Genomic DNA, 21824 nt, shown 5'->3' with positions numbered 1-21824 from the left:
TCCCTCGTTTTATTGAAATTTATAGTGAATTTTTAGTAATTTGAGGTCCCTGAATCCAAATCTGCATTTATTTTTTTCTATCAGCTCGATTTTTCGAGATATACCGTTATGGCCAAAATTAAGGCACTTTCGCTACATAAATTGGAATAACTTGAAAACAGTTCAACATATTAAATTAAAAAATCAGAAAATCCCTAACAATGTTCTCTTTTAGCCGTCTTTCCTTGAACGATATCTCCAAAACTACTTGAAAAATTGAAAAACAATGTAAAGACGGCTAAAAGAGAATATTGCTAGGGATTTTCTGATTTTTTTTAATTTAATATGTTGAACTGTTTTCAAGTTATTCCAATTTATATAGCGGAAGTGTCTTAATTTTGAACATAACGGTATATCTCGCAAAATCGAGCTGATAGAAAAAAAAACAAATGCAGATTTGGATTCAGAGTTCTTAAAAACAATATTCATATAAGGTAGATAAAACAAAAAATTTAACGACGTAAATCGAAACAACGTAAATCGAGGGATTGCTGTATTCTCTAGTCGATATGATTACCTTACTATATTTTTAAATGTAGAGCTATAATTAAAAGTTAAATAAATTAAAATTAATTCTTTGTAGTAAGTACATCTTGTATTGATTTTGATATTGCGTTTCGCACGTCATCTCCACGCGAAATGTTGTCGTTATCTGGATAATCATCCATAAAATCTTCTTCCTCTTCCTGGAATGCAGTTGGCTCAAAATGCATACCATCTTCGTTAGCAATGTTATGAAGAACACAGCAGGCTCTTATAAAATGGCAAAGTTTTCTCATTCCTCGCAATTTGCAGTAGTATAACTGCCGGAATCGTTGCTTTAGTATTCCAAATGAGTGTTCAATTTTAATTCTACCAGTACTCAGTTTCATATTGAACTCTTTTTGAGCCTTTCTAAGATGCCCGTTGTCCTTGTAAGGTGTAACGATGTATTTATTGCAAGGATATGCTGAATCACCTAGTAAATAATAATCTGAAAATAAAGAATTAAGGAAAGTCTAAACTTGTAGACATGTCCAACCTCCACAATATGACGGTAACTTGTTATATATTGGTGAATTCTTCAGAACCCAACTATCGTGGCATGATCCAGGATATCCGACAAATACATTTATGAAATTATTGCGTTCATCACATATTCCCTGTAAGCAAACTGTTACGTTCCCTTTTCTATCAATATATTCATCTTTTCCAGATTTTGGTGGGTCAATGACTACATGGGTACCATCAATACAACCTGTAATTGGAAACATTGGATTAATAATTTAAAAACAAAACTGTACAAAGTTCTACCTATAGCTTTTGGTATCATACATTTCTCTGCAAAGTATTTAGATGATTCCTCCTTCTTTTCATCTGACGGCCATCGTATAATTTCTGGACTCAAACTGCTAAAAAACAAAGACACCCTATTTATTATAGCGCTTATTGTTGAAAGGGACATATTGAATCGATCAGACAGATCTCGAAAACTGCAAGATTCATGACCAGCAAACCATAAAAAACATAAAACTTGAACATTTGCTGGAATTCGTTTATCGGAACGAAGCATTTCATAGTGGGGCCATTTGGAAAAGAGATTTGTCAGCGATTCATAAATTTCTCGTGAAACTCGAAAGTGGGAACGAAATTCGACGTTATTATATTTTGGAACTGTTTCTTCTATATATGATTTGATCGAATTTCTCCTATTTTTTTCTTGGAATATAGCCATGCCTTTATGGAAGATGTTGCTTTCCCTTCTTAACATGTGTATAATAATTTCATTCTCCTCATCCTCACTCTCCGATGATGATGATTCCATTAAAAGCATTACGGTGGCTAACACAGCAGTTGCAGGTCCTTTAATTATTTTGTATAATTATCTTTGTAATAACTCAAAAAGCTAATGTATTTACCTTGCATTTCTATGGAGTGGGTACCATCCCCAATCGAATGTTCTGTAGTAATTTCCATTTGTCCGGGGTTTTATAACTGGTACTTACAAGTTTTGTTAAAACTTACATTGACCACAGCAAAAAGAGTGTATCTTTAAATAACTTGTTTACAAAATGAACAGCTGATTCTTACAAATGGTAGGTTTTGCAAGATTTTACTGGAGAAAAAATCTCTAGCAAAAACTTGCAAAATATTTAAGCTAGAACTGTCATTTTTTCTCTCTCTCTGACTCTCTTTTGCTGGCTTTTTGATGTAAACGAACGACTTCCAGTAAAAATTTGTGATAATTATCAAAAATTATGGGGTTCTCGAACGGAGCTATTATGTTCCACCCAAGGACATTAGCCGTTTAAATTTTAAGTCAAACAAGTATATACGGCCATAAGTTCGGCCAGGCCGAATCTTATGTACCCTCCATCATGGATTGTTAGAGATTATATGCTAACACCATGTACCAAATTTCAGCCAGATCGGGTGAAATATGCTTCTCTTAGAGGCTCCGCAAGCTATATCTGGGGGTCCGTTTATATGGGGCTATACGTAAAAGTGGGCCAATATGTCCCATTTGCAATACCATCCGACCTACATCAATAACAACTACTTGTGCCAAGTTTCAAGTCGATGGCGTGTTTCGTTCGGAAGTTAGCGTGATTTCAGCAGGCGGACGGACGGACATACTTAGATCGACTCAAAATTTCACCACGACCCAGAATATGTATGCTTTATGGGGTCTTAGAGCAATATTTCGATGTGTTACAAACGGAATGACAAAGTTAATATACTCCCATCCTATGGTGGAGGGTACAACAAAATTTGTCCAGTTCGCTTTAGATTTATGTATATGGGAACATAAAACTTTATATATAGCAAGCAACACATTTTACAGATTTGATATGGTATCGAAAATGTGGATGTAAAAAGTGGTGCAGGATGTAATATAGTCGCCTGCCCGACTTTACTTGTTTAAATTTAGGACACGAATTTTCGTCCCTTCATTAAAGTAGTATGTCCTTAAAGTAAGGCCAATCTCCCTTAAAATCAAGAAAGTCTTTAAATTAACTGATTTCGTTTGGAAAAAAAGTGTTGCATACAAATGGTACAACATTTTATGGTGTTACCACAGTGTTGCCGAAACCCCTTGCAATGACAACACCGTTTGCGTATGAAAACGAACAAAAAAGTGCAACATTGATATAAAATTAAAAAACAAAATAAATTTGGCGGAAATATTTCGATTATTATTAACAACAATTATTGGAATCTCGACTAACACGCAAATTTTTCTTGAACTAAGGAAAATTGATTTTATATATTTTTAATGATCTTACTTCTACTTCAGAGTACGAATTAATTACATCCTCAACAAAGTTTTTAACTCGCCTTTGGTCATTTCGCCCAAGTAATGATGTTGTAACTTCTTCAGAAGAACTACTCTCCAATAGCGCATCTACAATGGTGTTGGAAAAAACGCATTTGTTTTTTGCAATTTGCTATTATATTAAAAATATTTAATATCGAATTTTGTTGTCGCGGCACTAAACAATTGATATGCTTCTTCTTGGTGAATTAATCAGCTGTGTTGAAGAAATTGAAAAGCAACCACAATACACGCGTCACGCACTTTCTTTTGTATCTGCAATAACGCTATTATTTAGGTCGAAGAATAAAAGCGTCTTCAACGTCTGATTGAAAGTGTAACCATCTGCACCGTAGACCAGCTACGGTGTAAAATGGGTAACACTTTTCTTCTTGCGATGGTTAACACCCCGTCAATCGAACGTGCACATTTTGGGTAGGATGCACTTTTTTCCAATCTAACAAAAATTTTCGATTTATGGGGGTAAGGTGTAAAATATGCAACATATTTTTTACGAATCGAAATCACCATGAGTTAAAAAAAAAAACACCAAATAAATGTTACACCTAAAAATCCCCCCAAACGTGGAAAAAACTCCTACATTTGGGGGGAAAACTCCCAACCAGGCAACACTGATATGTTGCGATATCATATTCACGGAGCGAGAGAGATGGAAAGAGAAAGAGCCAAAAGATATCAAACGAGAGATTCAAATGAGAACCAATGTTTCGGAAAATTGTGCTTCGTTTTATTAAAATGTTTGTTCGGAGAAAAGAGAGCGACAAAGGAATAGGCATTTTGGCATGTGTTTTGTTTACCTACAGCATCATGTTTTTCTTCTTGTGGCGTCAAAACAAATCCAGTCGTCCGAGGAGTTGATCCAAACAATTACACATTCATTATAATTCAGTGTAGTGATCGCTCACTTCAGCTCTTTTTCGATCAACGAACTAGTACGGTCAGTTAGTTCTTTAGTTCACTTTCGGTCAGTGACCGGTTCATTTCAACTTCTGTTGTTGATTTCTTCCAGTTCATCATAAAAGATACATATTAGCCTTGTATTGATTTATTCATCCCAAAAAACACATTCAAAAAGAATACCGAACAGCTTATGTGTAAAAAAGATCGATATGAGCGTAAAGGCAGAAAATTGTCCAATTACACTAGTTTACACTGAAAATGTACATTTGATGAGAGGTGACTTTTCTTATGTATTTTGATCTGCTGAATTCGAAAAAAATGTTACAAAAAATTTATGGAACAGTTTTTGAGATATCACGTTATTTGTAGTTTTTCGCTCTTTTTTCACTAAACAAATCTCAAGTTAAAAATGTCAGTTGGTATTTAAATGAAAGGTATTGAGATGTCGAATAATCGTGTATAATTGGATCTGTGATAAGTTAAGTGGTTCAAAGACTATCGATGCAAAAAAAAAATATATGTTTTACAGTGACCCGGAATAGTACAAACTAAAAATAACGGATATCTCAAAAAGTGTTCCATAAAAAAATTTAAATTTTTTCGAATTCAGCAGATCAAAATACCTGAGAAAAGTCGCATCCCATCAAATGTACATGAAAAAATTATTTTGTAAACTAGTGTTATTAAGGAAAGTGAAAATAACTGAGCGAACAAACTGATACAATGTGCTTAGTTGGCTAAACTGACATGGTGATCGGAAAAGAACGATAGATGTGAACTAGTTCAGCTCGCTAATTTCAGTGAACCGTTCAATTGAACTAGTTCGTTCGCGAACTACCCAACTCTACAAAGAAAAATAACCCGGTAAAAATACTTAAAATTTTCAAAACAATTTTCATAATAACTAACGAAAGGATATTTTACACTTTTTAGATGTTACTGCACAATAATATACTTTTGAATATTTATCTTTAAAAAACTATATGATTCGATGAAAAAGTATTGATGTTTATACTCGACTTGCGACAAATAATTTATAATTTCAGTAAGAACACAATCTTCTTTTGGGGGAAAATGCTTCCAAACATGTGTTTTTCGGGCCAATGTACTTTACTTTTGTGAGTGCATAGAACATCGACTATTCAAATATTGTCTAATAAAAAAATAAAGGAAAATAATTCGACTAACCGCTGGCATGTTCTGTAATCAAATGTTAATTGGAGTTTGCCATATGTAAAAATAGTAAACGCAGATCTAACAAAGTATTATTGAAGAAATTTGCTTTCAATTCCTATTAGTTTTGAATTCAAATTATGTTATGCGTTTTAAATTAAAACCTTGATAAGTGTGTTTGTTGATGCGATATTTTGTGTATGTTATGAGAGTTTGAGGAACTGCTGCTGATTGTTGTCCATTTGTTTATCTTGGGCAAATTTTTCTCGTTGTAGCATGAAATGTAGTGTCATATTTCATACAAATCATCCGAATACATACTGTTTTGAAAATGTATTATTTGTAGCCTTTCATTTAACTGACGGTCAATTATCCCAATTCAATTTTTTTGAGTGAAGTTGTAGTTATGTTGGTCATTGTGTTAGCTTGTTATTGTAAACTAATTTGCTGTTAAAATTAAATACATTTACAACCCCCTCATTGACATTAAAACTTAGCTATGAATTTTTTGAACAATGAAAATAGAAACAGATCGTAAACAAAATATTTGTGTTATTATTCAATGTAACAAGCTGCTTATCAAGGATCCTCTGGACAAGAAGGCGGCCAAAACGAAGACGATAACGATATTGGAAACAATATGTCCGGCAATAAACATGAGGACGAAGATTTGCAAAACAGAATCGATTCGGCCCTCTTGGAAATGAATAAGGGCAATTACGAACAAGCCATACGTTTACTGGATAACGCAAAACAATTATATCCGAATTCAAGAGCTGAAGAATTACAAGACTTGATAGTTAAATTAAAGCTTAATACAAAATCATCATCTGAAACAGAAGATCCGGTTATGCGCCAGAGAAAACGTAAGGAACACGAGCAAACTGCTCGTACCGAGAATGGTGCGGGTGGTTTACGTGTGGAGTACACGCAAGAACAGTTGAACTTGGTCAAGAAGATAAACAGTTGCAAAAATTTCTACGACGTATTATCCGTATCACGGGATGCTTCTGAGAGCGATATTAAAAAAGCGTACAAGAAATTGGCACTTCATCTACATCCAGATAAAAATCATGCTCCTGGTGCTGTGGAGGCATTCAAAACCTTGGGAAATGCTATGAGTATTCTCACCGATGCTCGAAAAAGGAAAGAATACGATTTAGCTGGGGGCAATTATATTACAGCAAGCGGAAATAACCAATCTTTCCATAGAACTTCTTCATATCATCAGTTCTATCACACTGACAATGGATATCACCATCATCACCATGAGCAATACAGCTCTGAAGCCTCTTTCAACGCCAATGAGGAGTTTACAGCTGAGGAATTATTCCACATGTTCTTTGGAAATTATCCATCATCTCAGAATAACTATCGTCGTCGTCCATACCAACCGGCAAATCAACGACAACCTCAGGAACATGGTCAACAACCGAGCTTAGCCTTTGTCTTAATACTAGTCATGATAATGCTCTCAATGTTTATGTCACTCTTCTCAACCGATCCAGTATATAGTTTGTCACACTCTAGGTAAGTCTTGAATTGATTGTTCGCATTGGCTGTAATCTATTCATGCTTTCATTGCAATTCGGGCCTAACATGAAAGAGCTAAATCTAAAATGCATACCTCAATTTTTACTTGAATCTCAAACAATATTTATTGCTGAATTGGTGATTTGTTAGTATGAAATGATTCAGCTGTGAAACAAATTTGGTCATTATGGGAGAACATAGTTTCATCTCCTTTATTATTCTTATTGTAGCAAATTTAATGTTCGGCGCCAAACTCAACATTTATCCGTTCCTTATTATGTTAAGGAGAACTTTGAGAGCGATTATCAGGGTTCATTGGCACGTTTGGAAAATTCTGTTGAAGAAGACTACGTCTATACCATGAAGCAGCATTGTTTCCGCGAACGTAGCTACCGTAAGTACAATTTCTTGCACGCTATCCCATAAAATAAGAACCAAACCAAAACAGATACACCATCGACCACACTTTGAGGTTCATGCTAATGTAACATTTTGGTTTTATTTTTTTTTTTTTTTTTTGTAGGTGAAGCTATGATGGCACGTGCCCGAAGTTTTGGCAGCCGTGCTCAATTCGCCCAGGCTCAAGGTTTGAAGATGCCGTCATGCGATAATCTTTCGAAAATTGGCGTAACTCGTTACTCACTGTATTGAGGCAAAAGAAGATATTCCTTACACTCATTTCTATGATGAAACAACTTTGAGATTGTATTTTTCGGCGCCAATTTCTAATATACCTACGAAGGGTGTATCTATATACTCGTATATATTATATATTTATAATTACATTGTATTCGATGCATGTTATTCTAGTCATATTTGCTTTAAATGCAACAAAATAAAATTCAAAACACTAAACTTTCAATTCCAATTATTGCCTTTATATTGGTGGTATGCAAAACCGTTGACTAACGCTAATGCAGAGAGGTGTCGTAAAATTATGATACATCGTTAATTTGTGTTATACTCTTTTATAGACAAAAGGGCAGAAGGTTATACAAAATTATAGATAATACCCAGCAAAAACTAGGTAACTACACTGAAAAAAATATTGTCGTGGGGTCAAAGATTTCATGTCTTTAAAATACGAATACAAATTTTGCTTAGCATAGAAGACGCATTTCTCTAAAATAAAGTTATTTTCCTTGTCCAAAAGTCGATAATCTTTTCAATGAAGTCGTATTGTCCTTATAATTAAGTGATTTGACTTAAAAATGGGTATCTTAACATGAAAGAAAAAATTTATAGGCTAAGGTCAACTTGACTTTAACAATTCAGAAAAATTCTTTAAATTTCATGAAATTGTCTTTAAATTTGTTGTCTTTTTGCATCTTGACTACAAATCAAAAAATCGTTCCAATATAGGACATGTTTTTCAAAACTTTATTTTAAAGAAGTTTTTTACTTCAAACATAGCATAATTTCTACTGGAAGTCGAGTCCTAATTTAGAAAATAAAGTTGCCGTTAACTCGTTTTTAAAGGACTTTGATAGCATATGAAGAAAAAAAGCTGATAAAGCGAAAAATTAAAATTTGCTTCCTAGAAGCAAGTACACAAAACCTAAATTTAAAAGAGAATTGTGTCTTAAAAGTATCCTTACTTGTATTCTCCGCTTCTTTGGCTCGGAATCAATACCAAATTTTTTAAAGTAAAGACAAAATCTTTGGAACCGAGTATGCTTTTTTTCAGTGTAAAACTCATTACAATTTGCATTACCAGCAGTAAAACTCTCATGACACGTTGCATTACATTGCGATGAATTATAATGACTAACTTATAATGACAATAATAAATACACGCACAGAAAAAACATGTTTGGACATGGTTGCCGCATCCATTTAATGCTTATTTAGAGTATGTAATTGTCGCGAAAACCATGTATTTTGTCTTTGTAAAAATAATTTTCGAGCGGAGAAAAATATATGTTGGCAATAAGCATTTAAATGGTTCTCAAATGCCGCAAACATGTTCTATTATTTAAATGATAGAATTTGAGACCATTATATGGTCAGGAAAATCATGTATCTGACCATTCAATTTTTTTACTTTTTTGCAGAGAAAAAAGTATTTTTATAGTTTACGTATAGACATGTCTACAACCATTACATGGCCATAAAGACCATGTACATTGTTTTCGTGACCATTTAATTTTTTAATTTTTTTTGCAGCGACAAGAATTTTATAAAAACATTGAGCAGGTACACACGATTTTCATTTTGCGCGTCAGTCGTGTGTTGATTGTTTCTTGGAATAGACGGAGAATACGGAATTATTGTGTTTTGTGTTAATTTATTTATTCAGAAATGGCACGTGGTTTTATGTGAATACAAAAAAGGAAAGTGTAATTGAAAAAAATATACCTGGTTTTTGTTCTGCATTTTAATATATGGTATAATTTATTTTTATTTGCAGTTACATGATGTCTGCGTTTGTACATTTGATGGGCACGAAGTAAATATGGAATGATTACTTATTGTTGAAATTGAATCACACTAGAGTGTGTAAAAATATGTGAAGTTTGCTTGCACGACATTATAAATACAAATAAACAATGAATTAATTTATAAATAAATAAAAACAAATAAATAAAGTTGATTTTGTGTTTTCTTTTCTTAAGTGGCGTCCTTTTTTCGACGACGAAAAAAGTTTTTTCATAAAAATCAAAACATTTTAGGTTGTGACCATGTTCTTTTAACTAGAAGAAAAACATTTTTGACGAATACCATAACATTTTAGATCGTGACCATTGTCTTTTAATGGAAACAAAATTCTTTTTATCAATATAATAACATTTTAGATGAGGACAATTGTATTTTTCTTAGAACCATGTTCACTGAGCCAACATGGTTGCAGGTTAAAATGTTACATGGTCGCCGCAAAAATAGCTGCTATCATATTATTTTGCTCTTCGAATATGATTGTGGCAATCATGTTTCTTCTCTGCGTGTAGAATTAAAATTTAAATCGGCTAACGCCCTGGGATGAAACACAATGGTAGTAAAAAAAATATGGGAAATATAAAGCTAGAGTAATTTAAATTTAATTTTACAAAAGAGCATTTATGATTTATTGGGCGATACATATGTATGTATCCGATATAGAGGATAATTTTAGTAATATTTACAATTTAGCAGTGGAGAATTTATAAGGCTATTGGTTAGATCTCGTCAAGTTATATGGTCAATAGTGGGTTGTGATGTATTATTTAGCCAAGTCGGTCGATATTTCCACAAATCGGAGCCCTGTTTAAAACTCAAGCATTCTGTGGAAAGTCTGTGTGTAACAGTGTGTAGGATATGCCAACGATATGGGGACTTAGGTTAGGTTAGGTTATGGATATTACACGCAAAGAAGAAACATGATTGTCACAATCATATTCGAAGAGCAAAATAATATGATAGGAGCTATTTTTGCGGCAACCATGTTGGCTCAATGAACATGGTTCTAAGAAAAATAAAATTTTCCTCAACTAAAATGTTATTATATTGATAAAAAAAAAATGTGTTTCCACACGCAAAAAAATAATTCTTTCCTCCCAAACGAAATTTTAGACAAACAAAGTTCGTTTCTCATTTGCTTTTCGCTGTAAGGAAGTGTATTTGGGAGAAAAGTATATACTTTTTGTGATAAACGTTTATTCTTTTCCAGGATGTAAAAACAATTTCATAAGAACAAACTCAAAAAAAACAACATTGTTTTCTTGCTAATTGCATTTTCCCTCACATCTTTCTCACATCCACGATGTTTTTTAGTTCTTAACAACTTTTCCTGTAATACCAACAATGTAGAAGAAATTATACGATTTTATAAATTTTTAAATTTTTTTTACCTTTCGCCTGGACGGAGAATCGAACCGCGGGCCATGCACTTTGTAAGCCAACACACTAACCACTGAGCTATGTACCTGTTATGGTCATCAATAGATAAATATCCATATATGTTATATTTATATAGCATAGCTTGCGGCGCCCACGAACCGAATAAACAAAGTTTATTTAACAGAAACAAACATTTAGTTTGGCACCGTGGTGCAGTGGTTGCTACGTCCGACTTGCATGCCAAGGGTCGTGGGTTCGATCCCTGCTTCGACCAAAGTTTTTTTTTTGTTTTTTTTTTTTTTTTTTTTTTTTTTAACATATATTCCAGATATGTTCGGAAGATTCCGAAAAAATGTTCAACATTACATTGTAGTATATTAAATTTTGAACTGTAAAATGTGTCTTATTAAAGACCTAAAGTCAGAAAAGAACAGTGTTTGATATAAACGAAATTGACTGTGTTGTTGTTTCAAAAATAACTTTTTTTATTGAAAAAATAAAAATTTTGTAGCAAACGAATTTTTTTGGTGATAAAAGTTTAAAATTTTCGAAGCAATTCAAAAAACTCTAACAAAAGAAAATCGTTTTCGGTACACGTTTTCCAAACGTTTTTTTTTCTTTGCGTGCATTAAAAGTCAATGGTCACGATCTAAAATGTTATGGTATTCGTCAAAAATGTTTTTCTCTCAGTTAAAAGAACATGGTCACAACCTAAAATGTTTTGATCTTTATGAAAAAAACACAAAATTAACTTAGCAAGAAATTTAGCCATTGCAAATAAAGGTATACTGATAGAAAAAGTTTCGTTATATTAACGAAATGTGTCATTAAAACTGAGCCAATAAAATTTTTCGTTATTATAACGAATTTTGTGCTAATCAACGTAACGTTTCGTACTATTAACGAATATTTTCATTGTATTAATGAAAATGTTTCGTTATATCAATGAACATTTTTCGTTGGTGCAATTTTAATGAAATTTTCTTTGTGTGTAGTGAACGACCTCACTGTGGTTATAAATTAACATTTCGAAATATACGAATTGTACGTTCTATTGTAGTATATTATTGACGTTTCGTTCAACTTACAAATTTGTGTTGTTTTAACAAATTCAATGATATAAAACCTGATCAACCACAAATAACACTGCGCCCCACCTGGAACCAAGTGGGTGGGGGACCAATTTTGGAAGCACTAATTTAATGAGTAGTTTTTAATTCATTAATTAATTTGTTTTCTGATGCTTTTTTCTTATTTTTTATATATTTTGTTATATTAATTATTTTGTTATGATGATGTATTGAGTCTAAAGGGTGATACGGTCAAAATTTGGTCAAGGGAAAACGCGTGTAAATAGGTGAAATCGTTTATTTAAAAAATCAAATTAAATTTCTTTTTCAAGTTCAATTAGTATAAAATTCAGGAAAAATATTCAGTTAGGCTTTCGCTTTTCCAAATCCGAATTGCCGGGCCTCACACTTGACACCTGACATCAGATTTTGTACAGCCACCTTGTCCACCTTCTTCGTCGCAGAAAGCCAGTTTGCCTTGAACTGCTGCTCGTCCTTAGCAGTTTTTTAGGTCTTCTTACGTTCCGCTTGACAATAGCCCAGTATTTCTCAATTGGGCGGAGCTCTGGCGTGTTGGGAGGGTTCTTGTCCTTGGGAACCACCTGCACGTTGTTGGCGGCGTACCACTCCATGGCCTTTTTACCGTAATCGCAAGATGCCAAATCCGGCCAAAACATTGCGGAACAACCGTGTTTCTTCAGGAAAGGCAGCAGACGTTTATTCAAACACTCTTTCACGTAAATTTCTTGGTTGACAGTCCCGGAAGCTATGAAAATGCTGCTTTTCAAGCCACAGGTACAGATGGCTTGCCAAACCAGATATTTCTTTGCGAACTTTGACAGTTTTATGTGCTTGAAAATATCTGCTACCTTTCCCCTTCCTTTTGCCGTATAAAACTCCTGTCCCGGAAGCTGCTTGTAGTCGGCTTTGACGTAGTCCATTACCACGCAGTCAAACTTCGTCAGCATCGTCGTGTACAGCCTCCGGGATCGCGCTTTGGCCGTCGTATTTTGTTTATCATCGCGATTTGGAGTCACTACCTTCTTGTAAGTCGATAGTCCGGCTCGTTTTTTGGCTCGATGCACGGTTGTAGACGATACACCCAGCTTATTTGCGGCATCTCGGAGAGAGAGGTTAGGGTTTCGCTTGAAACTACCGGCAACTCTCTTTGTCGTCTCAGCGGCTTCCGGTTTTCGATTTCCCCCCGATCCAGACTTCCAGACTTCCTGGCTGTCGACAAACGTTCCCCAAACACTTTAATTACATTTGTAACGGTTGATTTTGGCAACTTTTAGCGATTTTGCCAGTTTTGCGTGCGAGTAGCTCGGATTTTCGCGATGCGCGAGCAAAATTTTGATACGCTGCTCTTCTTGCTTGGACGGCATTTTGACAACTGAAGAGTGAATTCCAAAAACAAAATAGGAGCAACATTCTACACACACACACCTTCAAAATGAGGGGTGTTCAGGTTTTTTAAATGCAAAATTGAAAGAAATACGTCAAGTTTATATTGACCAAATGTTGACCATATCACCCTTTAGGGTGTCCAAAGCCGTGTTTTCGGTTTATCCGAAAATCCAATTTTCTTAAAACCCGGTTTTTGTTTTTTTTTTTTTTATTTTGCTCAAACCCGTTTAAATAAAAAACAAAGAAATGAGTTTTAAAAGGCCATTTTACAGTCTATTTCTGATGTCCGAATTCTACTCTTCGTTCGCATATAAAACGAAAATCATCTGATTTGGGTTTCTCTAAGTTCTATCTAAACGACAAGTGAACGAAAAAATTTCTCTAACTCCATTCGTTTGCTTTAAGTGCAAATATGTGATAAAAGAGGTTCGATTTATTTTTCTTTATAACCGCCATATACATAAAAACATTTTTCTGATTCAATCACGAAATGAATTAATTTTTTAATTGAAATATCTTCAATCACGAAAATGATAGTATCCAGTTTTAATTGGATATTAAAAAAACACTTGGTTAAAAAATTAATTGATTTCGTTAGCACATTTCAACGGCAATAGATTATTGCCGTTAGACATTTTGGCCAAACAGTCAGCTGCAACAACGGCTGTGAGGTTGCGCGAGCTATCGCTGTGGTCGGAAAAAAGTTACGGTCACAGTTCGGTCCTCAAAATAATGCCAGATGTGCCTAACGTAGTGGATTACACTTTGGCGAGTCCACTTTTCGACAAAAAGTTTGAGACTCTAATCCCCAACAGTGAGGCGTGGTGCACACAGACCCCGGGGAATAAAGAATATATAGATTTCTACACTGATGGCTCCAAATTGGATGGACAATTGGGTTTCGGAGTATATTCTAATGATCTGGAACTTCGAATAGCGAAAAGATTACCTGATAGTAGTGTTTTTCAGGCTGCAATATTAGCAATAAGAGAAGTGGTGAATTGGCTGAGAAGTAATGCTCCAAGCAATATTGGCATTAATACTCAGACAGTCAACCTGCAATAAAATCCTTGGACTCTGTGTTCCTCAATGAGATGGCTGAGCAGTACATTATTTACCTAATATGGGTGCCTGGCCATAGGAACATACCGGAGAACTGCGAAGCGGGTGAGTTGGCAAGGCTAGGGACTACCTTACATATTCCAGGGGAACTAGAATCTGTTGGTGTGCCCCTGGTTACCTGCAAGCTCATGCTGCGTGAGAAGGCTGTTATGATGGCAAATGTTCGATGGGAGAATTGCAAGGGCTGTAACGACACCAAGCAAATATGGCCCCATTTGAACTTAAACCGCACACTAGATATGCTAGTGTTCTCGAGACGTCAGATATCACTCCTGATATCTGCTATAACGGGTCGCTGCCTGATAGGCGATTTTGCAAAAACTATTGGCGCGAAGTATAATGACTATTGTATGAGCTGTCATTATGCGGAGGAAAAGGAATCAATTAAACACCTCTTGTGTGAGTGTCCTGCATTTTGTGTAAAGCGCAAGCAACGTTTAGGAGCATATAGCTTCAGATTACTGGCGGATCTGGAAAACGTTAACTTAAGCAGTCTGCTAATGTTTTTGGAACAATCTGGTTGGTTCAACAAAGAAAAATAATCAAGAAGGTTCAGCGGTTAAAACTAGCAGTGCCCATATGTAATAGGTACTTTTATTTAATGTGGTATCACAATTGACTGAATAGTCTAAGTGAGCCTGAATCTTAATCGGGCTGCCACTTTAACCTAATCTAACCTAGCACATTTCAATTATTGCAATTGATTGCAAAACTCATTTAATTCTTTCATTAGAAACTAATCCATATATAGACGTACGGCTTAGATATTTTTAAATCTCGAATCCAGGGATTTATAATACACAATCACGAGTGAAACCTCTAATAATGGGTCATTAAATATTAGTATCACCAGTGCTTCTGTGATTTATCTGTATCTGTCTCGGATGTTATCCCTACATTTCAAAAAATGAAAGCAATTGTAACATAGTAGTATTGACATGTGTGTTTTCAACCCACTGGTATATAGAATAAATAAGTGGCTTTTTGGGTCAATGTAACAAAATTGTTAAATTACCTACACCACTCTGTACCTGTCTGATTTTTATTGCGGAGTCATGCAATAACGTGCAAATTTTATGTTGGAAACAAATAAAAGTAATTTTTCTTATAAAACTTATTTATAGCTTCTAATAGGAGTGAGTTTATTTGCTTATTCCATCCCAGCAAAAAAGTGCCGCCAAAACAGTAGTGAACATTTTCTTTTTGGATGCGGAAGTGGCGTAAAATTAGCGCAGAAGCGATGAATTTAACATGGGTTTGTCATAGTACGGATGTCCACCATTTCAACAGCTGTTGCACTGAAATTGCATTACTTCTTAAAGTTTGATTCGAATTCAGTGTTTTGGATGTGAATTAAACCATTTTTTGATACTTTGCAAAAAAAAAAAATATTTTTTTATGATTTTTAATGCATTCTAACGCTTGTCTGAAATATTTTTAAAAATTCGACAAATTTTAAATTATTTGTATCATTTTTAAAACTATTTGAAACAAAAAAAATTTTAAATTACCCATTAAAAATATGAAAAGTGTGAGTTGTAAAAAATTGAATTAAAATAGCTTCCTTGTATAGTTAAAATAAAGAACATCTTTGGGAGGACATTTTTGGAAGTGCTTTTAAAGTCGTGGCTTTAAAAGAACTTCCAAATTTTTTTGCTGGGATAGTTCACATTGAATTAATCTGTTATTGAGAAATGTCAAATGAAATGCAGAGAGAAAAATGATGTTTAGTGTGGTTTAAATTAAAGGTTTTCATCGAATCTATCGTCCAAGTAAACGCGACTTATTATCGGGGAAACAACACGGAAGTTGAATTGGGACCGTTGGTCTGCCAACATTTCCATGGTCATACCAACAGTTTACTTGGATCCAAAATTTGTACCCCTGCCTTAAGGATTTTTTGTTACTAACCCGAGCCAAATTTAGCTGTCATATTGCCATTCTAAATGCCAGTCAATTTTAACCCTTTTACGACGAATGGGACATATATACATACATTTGTATGTATTTCCGTTCTAAAATCTACATTTATCAACCAATTTGCAAAAATATATGTTCTACCGACGCAGAACACATGTAGCTATGAAGCCTACTTTGTGTGTGGGGAAGTTATAAACATGAAAAATTTGGAATTTTTTTTCACTAAATATTTTTTTTTATATTTCAAGTATTGGTCTGAGGTGGCTGTATTTTTGTATAATGTGTATCAACTCATCCTCTATCGTTTAAATGGACTAATTCGGCTACATAGTTCTTCTAAAAAAGTACTGGGACATATGTGTCCCATTCATCGTCTAGGGTAAGAAAAATGGGGTAACTATTAACATATTACCCCAAATGCGAATGCGTTGACGAATACGATTCTTCAATTGAGTTGTGCGACTTTAGTCGCATTTTGCAACCTTTCTGGCACAAAAGGGAAGTGCTTCAATTTGAAGCAATTTTTATAAATGGGATTTCATCACCGTGCACCTTACGTGAGGGACACCGTTGTGCCTTGATTGGTAACCCAACCCAGTTTCGACCAAACAGCAAAATGTGTTTCAGCGGTGGATGTTGAGTGTTTCAAAGCTTCACTAAGTACTTCACCGTTTGAACTCGGCTATAAAAAGGAGTTCACTTGTCATTGAATTACCCATAGAAGCACTCATTAATAAGAGAAAAACCAGAACACCGTGTAGGTTAGGTGTCAATTGCAATACAATACGTGATTTACTTAAGTTAATATACCACCATCCTATGGTGGAGGTTATAAAATTATCATAGATTGACAAAATATACGCTTCTAATTAAAAAAGGACGATTTGCTTTTATTTCATTGCAATATCTCCGGGATTTCTTTAGAAAACCAACGTATTTTATTTCACATCTTGAAAGAATACTATGTTGGAAGTGTTCAGAAACGAGTTGGAAGTGCGCAGAAAATACATTCGGGATGTTTTCTTATTTCGGTTTACATTGAAAATAAAAACCGGTTTTTAAGATATTAAAAACACCGGTTCTACCGGTCCACCGAAAATGGGATTTTATACAAAACCGACAATCGGTGCAAAACAAAAAACCGGTCCACTGGTTTTCACCGACCGGGTTTGATCACTCTACGTGTAACTCAAACAATTGTAGTTCCCACAAAGTAAGACATGTTTTCTTAATTTCAAAAACTTTAAACTAGCGATACAAAATCTTAAAAATAAATTTTAGACTATTTTTTCATGCTTTTTATACACTAAACCCACATAGTGGTCAGGCTATAATAACATTGACCTGCCAAAAATGTGCACGCACATAAAAAACATGTTTGGACATGGTTGCCGCATCCTTTTAATACTTATCTAGAGCAAGTAATTGTTGCGAAAACCATGTATTTTGTCTTTGTAAAAATATTTTTCGAGCAGAGAAAAATGTATGCCGCCAATAAGCATTTAAATTGTTCTCAAATGCCGCAAACATGTTCAATTATTTAAATGATAGAATTTGAGACCATTAAATGGTCGGGAAAATCATGTACCTAACCATTCATTTTTTTTTGTTGCTTTTTTTGCAAGGAAAAAGTATTTTTATAGGCTACGTATAGACATGTCTAGAACCATTATATGGCCATAAAGACCATACACATTTTTTTCGTGACCATTAATTTTTCTAACTTTTTTGCAACGAAAAGAATTTTATAAAAACATTGAGCAGGTGCACTCGATTTTCATTTTGCGCGTCAGTCGTGTGTTGATTGTTGCTTGGAATGGACGGAGAACACGTAATTATTGTGTTTTGTGTTAATTCATTTATTCAGAAGTGGCATGTGGTTTTAGGTGAACACAAAAAAGGGAAGTGTATTTGAAAAATGTACCTGTTTTTTGTTCTGCATTTTGCTATATGGTATCAATTTATTTGCAGTAAGTGATGTACACGATATCCTGGCTACAAAGGATATAGATTCATATAAATCTGTCGCAAATTATATTATTGAAACGAACGTTTCAATTTAATTACCTGATATGATCAACGTGACTGATATGGAAATAATCTGTGATAATTTATGGCTTGTGCCGATTCGATTTAATCTAATAGCATACCTAATCTGTGGTATTTATAAGCTGCATACATTTATGCTGTCGATACATTTAGAAGACATTGTCTAACTGACTATCATTTATATTATGAATAGCTGATGTTAAACGTTCGTCTTGATTGATCACATGCACTATTTATACCACTCACACCTGACTATTGGAGTTCACTCAAATCGGGTTCGATAACTTATAATCGGGGCTTTCTTTTTTGGCTCAACGAAGGTGTTTTTTTTTATTTCCGGTGTGGTTTGGAGTCTACATCGATCGGTGTCTACAACCTGGCCGTTTAATGTCGAAGAGACATTGCCATAATTAATCAAAACCCCCCAAAAAAAATATATGCAGTTACATGATATCTGCGTTAGTACATTTGATGGGTACGACGTAAATATGGAATTAAGTAATAATTGAAATTGAACCAAAATAGAGTATGTAAAAATATGTGATGTTTGCTTGCACAATATTATAAATACAAATAAACAATGAACTAGTATATAGATACTAAAAAAAAATAAATAAAGTTAATTTTGTGTTCTCTTTTTCTCAAGTGGCGTCCTTTTTTCGACGATTAAAAAATTTGTTTTCATAAAGATCAAAACATTTTAGGTTGTGACAACGTTCTTTTAACTGGAAGAGAACTTTTTTGACGAATATCATAACAATATTTTTTTATCAATATAAATACATTTTAGATGAGGACAATTTTTTTAGAACTAGTTCACTGAGCCAACATGGTTGCAGGTGAAAATGTAACATGGTCGCCGCAAAAATAGTTCCTATCATATTATTTTCTCTTCGAATATGATCGTGACAATCATGTTTCTTCTCTGCGTGTGCCTACCAGAAATATTGGTCAGAATCAAATCCTAGTCCATCTAGCTCTTGGTATCCGTCCGCTCCTCCATGTATTTGTTGTTCGCAGGATTCCGGTCGCAATTATTAACCGATTTTGATGAAATTTGGTACATGCACTCAAAAAGGTCAAAAAATGTTGACTTTCCCTTAAAGATTTTGGTATTGATTCTATATTATACATTCACCCTTATTCCTGAAGTCGCCCTCGCTGTCGCTTTTTGTCGCTTTTCGTCAGTCGCCACTAATTGGTATTCCGTTCGTCGATATATTCTTCTATCGAAGAAAATCGGTATTCCTTGTCGCTTTTTGTCGCCAACAGCGTTGCTTTTTGTCGCCTTTAAATTTACCAGCAACGAGTTTAGTGTTTAATTTTTGAAGAAGTTTTTTAGACTTTATTAATCGAACAATTGAAAAATAAACGTAATTGGTTGGAAATTGGTAAGAGGTAAAGTGACTAATCTTCAACAAATACAAAAAATGGGAAAAAATCAGTATATATAGCAGTTATGGTCATCACATTCAAATCATAGAAAAGAACACTGTACAATTAAAGTAAACGTGTTGATTTTCAATTCCATTTATTTTTAATAGAAACCCTTCAAGGCCAATGTATTTAATTCAGCACCAAACTTAGGTAACAATTGTGTCGAACTTTGAATGATCCTTGGACACATAATGTCAACGTCGTTCCAATTGTATATGCCGGATGTTGTTATTGCCCTAATGTAGATATCTAAATCATTTCCCGAGTCAAATTTATCATTTATTTCAATTTTCCAAGTCAACAGTGGATTACAAACAAACAGCATTTTAAACGCAAATAATTAAAATTCAGTTTTGTACATCAGCTGATTGTTTTCTTTCACGATGATCCTTGTGCCATTGATCTCAACCATTTTTGTAGTTTTGCAAGCTTTAACTGTCCTCGAATATATATCCACATTTTTTCCGCGTCAAATTAAATATTTTTTCTTGATTTTCCGACTTAGAATTGCGTCAGAAATAAAAATATTTTAAACCGAAAAAATTAAAATTCTTTTTTTGCACATCAGCTGATTGTTTTCTAGTGATATCGGCCTTTTATTGCCGAGTATTGTAATTGGTACAAAAAATAATCGTCGTCGTCGCCACTTCGCAGGAATACCAAATGAATGACGAGACGACTTAAAAGCGACGGCGAAAGCGAGGGCGACTTCAGGAATAAGGGTGATTATCCTTAAGGATAATGTATAATCGACGCTCAAATCATGTCCTCCCACGCTGAAAAAAATATTTACGTGATATTAAAGATTACGCAACCTAAATTTTAGTATGTGAAATTTACAAAATATTAAGGACAAATTTCTTTAAAATAATGAAATTTTAATTAAAATAAGGTTACAATCTTTGCTTCGAATTTTTTTTCATTGAATTTAGAACACAAATTTTGGAAATTTACGTCCCTCCGTTAAAGTCCCATGTCTTTGAACTAAGGGTAATTTTCCTTACAATAAAGAAACACATATTTGATTTAAAGAAACTGTCCTTAAATTAACTGAAATATTGAAACTTTAGATTTAAGATAAAAACGCTTAAAATATAGGCTAAGAGTTATTTTAAGGATTTAGCGTCGTTGGTTTAAAGTTTTTTGGAATTAAGAAAATATTTTTTACTTTGAGGTATCAGTTGTAATTTGGATTTTTACACTGATATTTGTTTGTACGAGAGTACCTTTATTAATAAACCGCGAAAAAATAATGAAATTTTGATAAATGAGATCTGTATCCTAATTTTAATTTTATTGGTCCTACATTTAAAGCCAGATAGGTCGCTACAAATTTTTTTTTATTTTAAAAAAGCCGCATTTTTGGCTCGGAATCAATACCAAAATCCTTAAGGGAAGGTCAAAATCTTTGGATCCATGTAAACGTTTTTTTGAGTGCAGGTGGACATCGGTAGTGAAAGGGTAATAAAGCTAATCACGCACAAGCAAACGCCAGTTTAAATCCAAACGCCAGTTTTAAATCCAAATTATAGCAGTTACTTCAAATTAAAAAAATATTTTCTTAATTCCAAAAAACACTTAAAACAAAAGATACAAAATCTTCAAAATAAGTCTTAGCCTATATTTGAAGAGTTGTTACCTTACATCTAAAGATTCAATATTTCCGTTAATTTAAGGACGATTTCTTTAAATCAACAACGGGGTTCTTTACTTTAAGTAAACATTGCCTTAGTTAAAAGTCAAATTTAATAAAACAAATTTTTGAAGCAAAGATTATAAACTTTATTTTAATGAAAATTTCATTATTTTAAAGAAATTTGTCCTTAATACTGCGCAAATTATGTATTCTAAAATTAAGATTGCCTAATTTTTAATAGCACGTAAATATTTTTTTCAGTGTATAAACCTCTACCCCTTATTTCCTATAAATATGGAAATGCAGTTTATCCCCAAACCTATTTCAATGATACCCTACAAGTGCTTAGTTTTACTAATTCAGTAGGGGTGGTTCAGGGTATGTTATAGTCGGTCCCGGCCGACTT

At 33.9% G+C, this 21824-nt stretch overlaps 1 protein-coding gene across 1 annotated transcript; it reads left to right on the top strand.

The window, feature by feature from the left end:
- The first annotated feature begins 3707 nt into the window (after nucleotides 1-3707).
- Nucleotides 3708-7829, top strand: LOC142239886 (dnaJ homolog subfamily B member 12). The gene is made up of 4 exons (XM_075311632.1): nucleotides 3708-3711; nucleotides 6001-6958; nucleotides 7192-7355; nucleotides 7485-7829. The coding sequence occupies exons 1-4, from the start codon at nucleotides 3708-3710 to the stop codon at nucleotides 7610-7612; spliced, it is 1254 nt and encodes a 417-aa protein (XP_075167747.1). The 3' UTR covers nucleotides 7613-7829.
- Nucleotides 7830-21824: the final 13995 nt, after the last annotated feature.

Source organism: Haematobia irritans, chromosome 5, assembly GCF_050003625.1.
Source record: "Haematobia irritans isolate KBUSLIRL chromosome 5, ASM5000362v1, whole genome shotgun sequence".
NCBI classification, from domain to species: Eukaryota; Metazoa; Arthropoda; class Insecta; order Diptera; family Muscidae; genus Haematobia; species Haematobia irritans.
The sequence above is the reverse complement of the archived record's forward strand: the minus strand, read 5'-3'. Positions and strand labels throughout refer to the sequence as shown.

What these genes read in the sequence shown, in the direction of transcription:
- LOC142239886 (XM_075311632.1), top strand. An exon ending in TATAGTTTGTCACACTCTAG is followed by an intron (nt 6,959 to 7,191) that starts GTAAGTCTTGAA and finishes TTCTTATTGTAG; the next exon opens with CAAATTTAATGTTCGGCGCC. An exon ending in TTTCCGCGAACGTAGCTACC is followed by an intron (nt 7,356 to 7,484) that starts GTAAGTACAATT and finishes TTTTTTTTGTAG; the next exon opens with GTGAAGCTATGATGGCACGT.